Source organism: Rattus rattus, chromosome 8 (genome assembly GCF_011064425.1).
Source record: "Rattus rattus isolate New Zealand chromosome 8, Rrattus_CSIRO_v1, whole genome shotgun sequence".
NCBI lineage: Eukaryota > Metazoa > Chordata > Mammalia > Rodentia > Muridae > Rattus > Rattus rattus.
The window spans coordinates 82,358,604-82,368,343 of NC_046161.1; the positions used below are offsets into that span (position 1 = coordinate 82,358,604).

At 34.5% G+C, this 9,740-nt stretch overlaps 1 protein-coding gene across 1 annotated transcript; it reads left to right on the forward strand.

Moving 5' to 3' along the window:
* The first annotated feature begins 8,584 nt into the window (after window positions 1–8,584).
* Window positions 8,585–9,529, forward strand: LOC116907429 (olfactory receptor 150-like). Its single transcript, XM_032910397.1, has one exon. The coding sequence runs from the start codon at window positions 8,585–8,587 to the stop codon at window positions 9,527–9,529; it is 945 nt and encodes a 314-aa protein (XP_032766288.1).
* The last annotated feature ends 211 nt before the right edge of the window (window positions 9,530–9,740 follow it).

Below are 9,740 nucleotides of genomic sequence, written 5' to 3' on the forward strand. Positions count from 1 at the left end.
TGAATATTTAGAGCAATATCATATACATCATAATTTTTGTATCATGCGCTATTTAATATTAACTAATATAACGCATGATTGAGATAGGTAAAGTAACCAGTTTTTAGTAGATCATTTGTTACATGATATATTTGCAGATTATGGATGAAAATAGAGAATAGCATCTTATAGTTATATGAATTAAAAATTATCGAATTTTCATATGTAAGTTTTTAATATTATTTTTAGTTCTGTATTGTAATTTTGTCTTCAGAATAACATTGTCTCAATAATTTGGGCAATACCAAATAAGAAATTGGTATGACATTTATTAGAAATACTGTTTTTAAATTCTGATAATGATTTATGAAGATATTGTTAGGCTGTCAAGATGGATCAATATTAAAATGAAATTAATGTGTTAAACATATGGCTTCTCTTGGACTTCAGGAAAGAAAAATAGGAATATATATAATCTACTCTTCAGAATTCTATAGTATAGAAGGCATAGTAAACAAACAATGTTGGTATTCATTAATATCCTGAAGACCACAGCTACAACGATGCTCTTCCTGAGTGAGGGAATGGTATAAGCAAGGTACTTATAAGGTACTTCAGAGGATCACAAGAAATAAAACTTTTTTTCTTTGGTGTCCCTCTTTGGCTCCTCTTTATTTCCTGGAAGGTCTACATTCTTTTATCAAACAGATAGTTTCCTGAATGTCTTTTTCTTGTCATTGCTAATTAACTTCTTACTGTTGTTCTTGAAAGCAGGATGGAGTGAGCACATCTTACTCCTCTTGGGATGGAATCCGTTTCATTAATAAAACTCTGTAACTTTTGATGGCATCTGCCTTAAATGGCATTCACCTTTCTTCCTAGTTTTTCCTTACTAGTCTTACTTGCCACTCTTTATGTTTTGTTTAAAATATCTAAGTAATTATAACTTCAGCGGGGAGAAAGCTGCTTTTATTCAATTCTTCAGTTTACCTAGTAAAATGATTTTGCAATCTCATACTATCTAAGTACATTTGATACATGTCAGTGAGAGTTACAAAGTTCAAATCTTTAAGGTGTTTTACACTGATTTTCAAATTTTTTGAAGAAAATATTTTTAGAAAATTACTTTTGTGTATATCCTTTAGGCTTCAGGAATATTATAGTGCTCCTGATGTAAATTTATGATATTTATAGTTTAAAAAGAACTATGAATGCCATGACCAGACCTCCTTACACACTTGAGAACCACTGGGGAATATATACTAATTATGATTGTTGTTTTCTCCAGAGATAATCCCTTGAGGGATAAGACTCTATTGAGAAATAACTCCCACTATTCATTTTTTATAACCGATCTCTTTATTCTGTGCCCAGCATATAAAGTGTTTATATTAACCATCTGTAAAGAATAACAAATGGTTTTGAGAACCAACTTTAAGGAATAGTGGCACAACAGATAATTCAGTGTAATCTGCCCCTCACATGTTCAAGGCCATTTTCTCTTCTAGATTAAAGGTGAAGCAACCAACACTGAGCTGTCTGTGAAGGAGAGGTATGTTCAGATACAAGTGCTTAGGTCTTAAAATCTTAGACTCTCCTACTTCTTTCTACTTTCCATTATTAATACAGTTAATATTTGTTTCAACTTAAAATTGTTTTGAGGAATTTCATAAATGAATGCTCTGTATTTACACCATTACAAACATTTCATCTCTCCTTCTCTATAACTTCCCTAAATCTCTCTCCCAATTTCTCTCATATTATTGACTTCTTTTCTTAAATTATTGCTACATGCAAAGACAAGTATAATATATGTTACATATATATTTGTGTGTTTATATATATATAATATATGTATGTGTCATGTATATTTATACACCCACAACAACATCATATGTTCATTCAGTGTTGCTCATATGTATATTTGTTTAGGAATAACCATTGGGTTTGGATAGCTGTCATTAGTTGAATGAGAGTGGCCCCCATAGACTCATATATGAGAATATTTGGATACCAGTTGGCACACTATTTAGTAAGGATTGGAAGTTGTGACGTTTTGGGAAAAGGTGTGGCCTTGTTGGTGGAGATGTTTCACTGGAGATGGACATAGGTCTTAGCTACGGCCCCCATAACATGCTAGCTTGGTTGTATGTCTGCCTACCTGCTGCCACATTCCCTATCACAATGGAAATGGACTAAGCCTCTGTAACTCCACTCAAGCAGCCAACTAAATGCTTGCTCCCATAACTTGAATCGGCCATATGTTTCTTCACAGCAATATGTCAGACAATTGCTTGTAGCTCCTCTTCTGTGGGTGTATTATTGCCATTTTCCTTATTGCTTTGTTGTCACGCCAACTGAATTCAGAAAGGAACTAGACTATTTGATTTCCACAGCTACTCTAAGCATGCTCCCAGTTCTTACTATATTGAAATCACAAGAAACGCTTCTGTAAATACTAATTTAAATTCAGGTAGCATGAACGTTTTTCAGTCATTTTGTTTGTTAACTTAGGTTGTTGAATAACTTTTAATCCATATATTTAAGGCATTTTGTTAGTTACTAAAAATGCTACTTAATGTAGAACAAGTAATATATAATTAAGAAATTCCTGACTCTACACATAGGAAGTATAAAATGAACGCAAAATATATCAGCTCCTCTGGGTATATATTATGACTTTTAGTTTAGTGCTTTTATAGGATTCCTAAGTGTGGTCCTGATTCCTGCGACTTCTCTTAGATTTTTCTGTCTATGCTGTTTTGTCTTGTCCAACATCAATGTTGTAGTTTTATCTTCTCTGTTTTATTTTGTTGTATTTTGAATGAATGAAACCTAGTCAGTATACAGTATAATAAAGTTTAATTGAAATTTCTGTTTTTTGTTTTTTGGTTTTTTTGTTTGTTTGTTTGTTTGGTTGGTTAGGAGCAGGAAAATAAGTTTTCTCAAACAGAGTGATACGGAGTATTACATTATTCCAGGACAGGCCTCATGATCAGGAGTAATTGACCAACATATATTAACTTTACCAATTTTTGTGGCTTTGCTTTTATTTGGTTATAGTATTGTAGTTTTATTGAAAGGTATGCTTTTTTTACCTTTTCTTGGGTTTGGGGGGACTTTGTAGTTGTATTGATTTTGTTGTTGTTGTTGTTGTTCTTTGTCTATTCAGAAAGAACTTAAGTTGGATGGGTAAGGAGGAAGAGAGAATCTCAAAAGATTTGGGGGAGGAGAGCAATATACTCAAATATTTTAAAATATAAAATTGTTCGAAATAATATGTTGCTTGAGTTTTTAAATGGTACTTATTTGTAAGACTGCTTTTACTGTATTGCTTTTTAGATTTTACAAAAATTATAATTCATTTTAAAAATTATTGAATAAAACACAAATCTTACTCTTATGAACAACAAAGGTTATATTTAAGAAGATAAGGAGATGAGTAAAATTTAAAGAAAATTACAACTTATAATTGGGATACTTAATGTACTTTCCTGAGACAGTCAGTTGATTATATACTTGGACCAAAAATAATGACATTTTATTTCTTACCATCCTCTAAAACACCTTTGTTTGTACCATCCCCTCAGTCAGGAAGAACATCAGAATGGCTGCGGTCTTCAGGAAATTTGTAAATACTGAACTTGTTTGCCTACCTATGACCTTCTAGACTGTAGAATTCTGAAGAGCAGATTATATGTATTCCTTATGTTTCTACATGCTTGACACTTTAAATTTATTTTAATATTGGCCCATCTTAAGAGCCTTACAATATCATTATGAATCATTATTAGAAATAAAAATACTATTTCTTATAAATGTCATACCAATTTCTTTCTTAGTATTATACAGGTTATTGATATAATGCTACTCTGAAGACAAAATTTTATGATACAGAACTAAAAAGTAACACATTAATAATTTACATGTGAAAATTAGATAACTTTTGAATTCATATAACTATGAGATGCTGTTCTCTATTTTCACCTATAATTTGTAACTATATTATAACAGATGCTTTATTAAAAACTGGCTACTTTAGCTATCTCATTCATATTTTATATTAGTTAATAGTAAATAGCATATGTAAAAAATTATAAATGTATATTAGATTGTTCTAAATCTTCACTGATTTTTCCCCCTAAAATGGAGACTGCAGTGATTGAAAAACCTAAAGGACACTTTACTGCGATAAATAAGACATAAAAGGAAAAAGACTGTACAGATCCACTTTTATGAATTATCTGTAGAAATAAAAACTCAATGAGCTGGAAAATACAGTATTGGTTGTGAGACATTCAGAGAAAATATATAATACACATATTCAATGAATTTATAGTTTCCAGTATTTCCAGTGAATCAGTTCTTCATCTTTATATCTTCATGAAAATATTCCATGTAATATCATGCTTAAGTTTAAAATATAGGATTATGTAACTCAAACTATTTGGTGGTGTATATTGCATTAACTATTTGTACCAAAAAAAATCAGATAAGAGACACAAATCCCTATAAGCAAATTTTGGGAGGTGATCAATATTTTGGTTATATTTCTACTGGTGCTGAACATTTTCAAGGTCGAAAGAAATAAAAGTATATGTTAAATAAATGTGGATTTTAAATCTGAATTTATTGGTAAGAAAAAAACAATCAGTAAATATTTTTGTTATTTTGCTCATGATTTATTTCCTAATGAGCAGCCTTGACTTGGAAAAGGGTACTGTGGAAGGGGTGCCTGAGAACAGTGAAATGAATGACTTGGAGTCAAACCATGGGTACAAGCTGATGACCTATGTTTGCTTCAAGCAGTTTCCAGACTTTCTCTGTTTAGCTATTTTGGAGCTCTCAGACAGCTCTCTCTCTCTCTCTCTCTCTCTCTCTCTCTCTCTCTCTCTCTCTCTCTCTCTCTCTCTTCTCTCTTTTCCTCTTTCTTTTTCTTTGTATTCCTCCCCACCCCCCGCCCCTCTGTGAACAGCTATAGACAAAATTCTCCAGTTCTTTCTTGCTATTCTAAAAACCCTTTCTGGATAGCTCATCCCTTGCAAATCAACAACCCAGTTGTTTTTATTTACATATCAATCCAGTCACTTACTTCCCATAAATCAATGACTTCCAGTCATTGATCTTCCCATGAATCAACATCTCATTACTCCAACCTTTTGATTCTTAGGAGACAGGAGGCACACTCTTTTTTCCTTTTGTATTTAATACACATTTAAATATTTTTATTAAAACAAATGTACAATTATTCTTTAACTTAATGAGAATATTCTGTGTGTGCATCACTCCATTAAAACAAATTATGGTTAAAGCAATGATTGATTATCTAAAAATCAAAGGTTTTGGTCAATAGAAAAATATAAAAATTGAAATTTAATTATATGTTTTAAATGTCCATTTAGTACAAGTATACTAAAAACAAATTAAGTTAAGAAAATAATATTGTAGAAAATCAAGAGTATTATATTAACCTTTAAAAAATATATCCTTTCTATTATTTTAACTTTGCTACAACCATAATTCCTTTTTTTTCAAGAAAATTATATATATATATATAATATATATATGTGTGTGTACACACACACACACACAATATGCAGATACTCTTTTTTAAATTTTCACTATTCATATTTTTTCTCCATCTTTATCATTGCAAAAGAACTCACAGATCTGTCTGCCTTTGTTAACCACAGGGTGGCAACTTACTCTGATATTACCACTTCTACAATGCCTGGGCTTGTACCTAAATTCTCTCAGTTACAGGATGACCTTGACCTTAGAATCTGTCTGCCTTTGCAAGCATAAAAAAAAACTTAGCTCTGTAGAATCTCTTGTGATCACCACTTCCTAAATCTCTTCATCTTTTTCTTAGTATCATTCAGACAAGTTGGATTAGAGTTCAACTGCTTTTCTTCTTTTAGATTTGTGAAGTCTATCATATGGTTTATATTGTATTCTTATATTTTATATAGTTGAGAAAATTATGTATTTTTGAACTCACGTTTTTAGAGTACTTTTCTACATCTTTAAGGGATGTCCTGAAATTCTCAGCATTTAACATTTTACTAAGACTTTTGCCACATCTTCACCTCTCATATTTGTCCTGTCTCTAATCATTAACACTAACATTAACTTGACATTCCATTAAGGAGGAACTTGAAAATATGTACATTATTATACAAAGAAACATAATACCTATAGCAATCACTGACACTCATGGAGGGCCTTGTCTTGTTAGCCCTGTATCAGGGGCAGGAACCATGTCATTCTGACCCATCCAAGGCCATGCTTGACTCAGGATTCATTAATATTTAAGGGGTGACTGACAAAGGGAGCCTAAGAGAAATAATGCAAAGCAACTTTGAGGAGTCCTCCACCAAGAACAAAGGCATACAAACATTCAGGTGACTCAAGGAGAGCTGAACAGTATAAAGATTGCTAGCAGTGGGAAGCAGAGAAAGTTAATGACATGAAATTGGTTCACAAGCGTTGATGTACCATAATTGAGAAACAGAGAATGCAGCTTCTTTTTAACTTTTTATTGGATATTTTATATATTTACATTTCAAATGTTATCCTCTTTTCCAGTTTCCCATCTGGAAGCACCCTACCCCATCTCCCCTTCCCTTGCTTCTATGAGAGTGCTTCCCCTCCCACTCCTAACACATCACCCTGTCATTCCCCTACACTGGGACCAAGGGTCTCTTCTCCCATTGATGCCTAATGATGCTATCCAATGCTACATATGTGACTGGAGCCATAGGTCTCTGCATGTTTACTCTGGTTGGTTTAGTCTCTGGGAGCTCTGGGATGTCTGGCTGGTTGATACTGTTATTCTTCCTATGGGGTTGCAAACTCCTTGAGCTCCTTCAGTCCTTTTTCTAACTTCTCCATTGGGGTCCCCCACACTCAGCCCAATGGTTGGCTGTGAGCATCTACCTTTGCATTTCTCAGGCTCTGGCAGAGACTCTCAGGAGACAGCTATAACAGGCTCCTGTCAGCAAGCACTTCTTGGCATCTGCAATAGTGTCTGGGTTTGGTATCTATATATGTGATGGATTCCCAGGTGGGACAGTCTCTGGATAGCCTTTCCTTCAGTTTCTGATTCAAACTTTGTCTTCATATTTCCTTTAGACAGGAACAATTCTGGGTTGAAAATTTGGAGATGAGTGGGTTGCACGATCCCTCAAGTGAGGACCTTGCCTAACCTCTGGATATTGTCTTGGCCTTGCTGGGGTTACCCCCAGTTCCCAATTCCTCATTGCTACACACCTCTTTTCAATTCCTGACCCTATATATCTCATCGTAGTCTCCTCCCATATCTGTTCCTTCCCCTGCTTTCAACCTCCCTCTCCTTTCTTATTACACCAAGTTTCTTACACCCTCTACCTCCTGTGGGTTTTTGTTTCTCCTTTTAAGAAGGACTGAAACACCCATACTATGGTCTTCCTTATTCTTGAACTACATGTGGTCTGTGCATTGTAACTTGGGTATTTTGAACTTTTGGGCTAATATCCACTGATCAGTGAGTGCATGCCATGTGTGTTCTTTTGTCATTGGTTTACCTCACTCAGGATGATATTTTCTACTTCCATCCATTTGCCTGAGTGTTTCCTGACCTCATTGCTTTTAATAAAGCAATACTTTTAATAAAAATAGTACTCCATTATGTAAATATGCCACACTTTCTGTGTCCATTCCTCCCTTTAATGACATCTGGGTTCTTTCCAGCTTCTGGCTATAATAAATAAGACTGATATGAACATAGTGGAGCATGTGTCCTTGTTATATGCTGGAGCACCTTTTGGATATATGTCCAGAAGTGGTATAGTTGGATCCTCAGGTATTACTATGTCCAATTTTCTGAGAAACTGCCAGACTGATTTCCAGAGTGGTTGTACCAGCTTGCAATCCCACCAACAATGGAGGAGTGTTCTCTTATGTTCTCTTAGTCCACATCGTTGCTAGCATCTGCTGTCATCTTAGTCTTTGATCTTAGCCACTCTGACGAGTGTGCAATTGAATCTCAGGGTTGTTTTGATTTGCATTTCCCTGATGACTAAGTATCTTGAAAATTTCTGTAGGTGCTTCTCAGCCACTCCATATTCCTCAGTTGAGAATGCTTTGTTTAGTTCTGTCCCCCATTTTTACTAGTGTTACTTGCTTCTCTTGAGTCTAACTTCTTGAGTTCTTCATATGTATTTGATATTAGCCCTCCATCAAATGGAGGATTGGGAAAGATCTTTTCCCAATCTGTTGGTTGCCATTTTTCTCGTAGTGACAGTGCTCTTTGCCTTACAGAAGCTTTGCGATTTAATGAGGTCCCATTTGCTAGAATGGCTTGAAATGAACTGAAACATGGTAAGAAATGGGTACCAATAAAAATCACAAGTATGTAACATAGTTATGATTGTATTTGCATGTCTCCTTTCTCCAGGACTGCAAAATCTCTGATTGCTCAAATCGCAAAAAGGATGGCAGATGATTGCAGGTATCTTAAAATATTTGAATTATGTTTCAAACTTCATTGAGTGATAGAAGAATGGATACTCAAAATTTGTCTTCTCTCTATATATATATTTTTACATATACTTCCCAGAACACCATGGAAGAAGTAAATCAGACCTCAGTGGCTCAGTTCATCCTCGCTGGTTTAACAGATAATCCAGAGCTCCAATTGCCTCTATTCTTTATCTTCTTAGCAGTCTATTTGATTACAGTTGTTGGAAATCTGGGTATGATCATCTTGATTCTGTTTAGTTCTCAGCTGCATACACCTATGTATTATTTGCTCAGCAGTCTGTCCTTTATTGACTATTGTCAATCCACTGTCATTATTCCAAAAATGCTGCTGAACTTTGTGACAGAGAAGAATTTCATCTCATACCCAGAATGCATAGCTCAGTTCTATTTCTTCTGTGTTTTTGTTGTTGCAGAATGTCACATGTTGGGTGCAATGGCATATGACCGTTTTGTGGCTATCTCTAACCCTTTGCTTTACAATGTATCCATGTCCTTTCAAGTCTGTTTGTTGATGGTAGCTATGGTGTATGGTGTTGGCTTACTCAGTGCTACAGCTCACACAGTCTTCCTGGTAAGAGTGTTTTTCTGTAAGGCTGATAAAATAAACCACTATTTTTGTGATCTTTTCTCATTACTTGAGCTATCTTGCTCGAGTACTTTTATCAATGAAGTACTAGGACACTCCATCAGTGCATTTAATATTATTGTACCAGTCATGACCATCATTAGCTCTTACATCTTCATCATTGTCAGAATTCTGCACATTAAATCCTCTGGGGGAAGAGTCAAGGCCTTTAGCACCTGCAGCTCCCACATCTTGGCTGTTGCTCTTTTCTTTGGTTCTACAACATTCATGTATCTACAGCCATCTTCAATCAGCTCCATGGAACAAGGGAAGGTGTCATCTGTATTTTATACCATTGTTGTGCCAATGTTGAATCCCATGATCTACAGCCTGAGAAATAAAGAAGTCAAAGTTGCCCTCAAAAGGTTACTACGAAAGATGTTTCCTCAAAACAAAGAATAGATTTTCTTGGCAATCTACTGCTGGAAGATATACTCTATAAGCAGAATTTGATAACCCTAAATATGTGATTCTTAGTTGTACATTTTTAATTGGAAAAATGTACCAATGTAGAAGAGAATTCTCAAATTCATATCCATGGAGAAATGTTATTCTCTGGTAAAACCTGTGTTCATTCACAGTTAGTCACTTAATCCTCTCCTGAAGATATTTT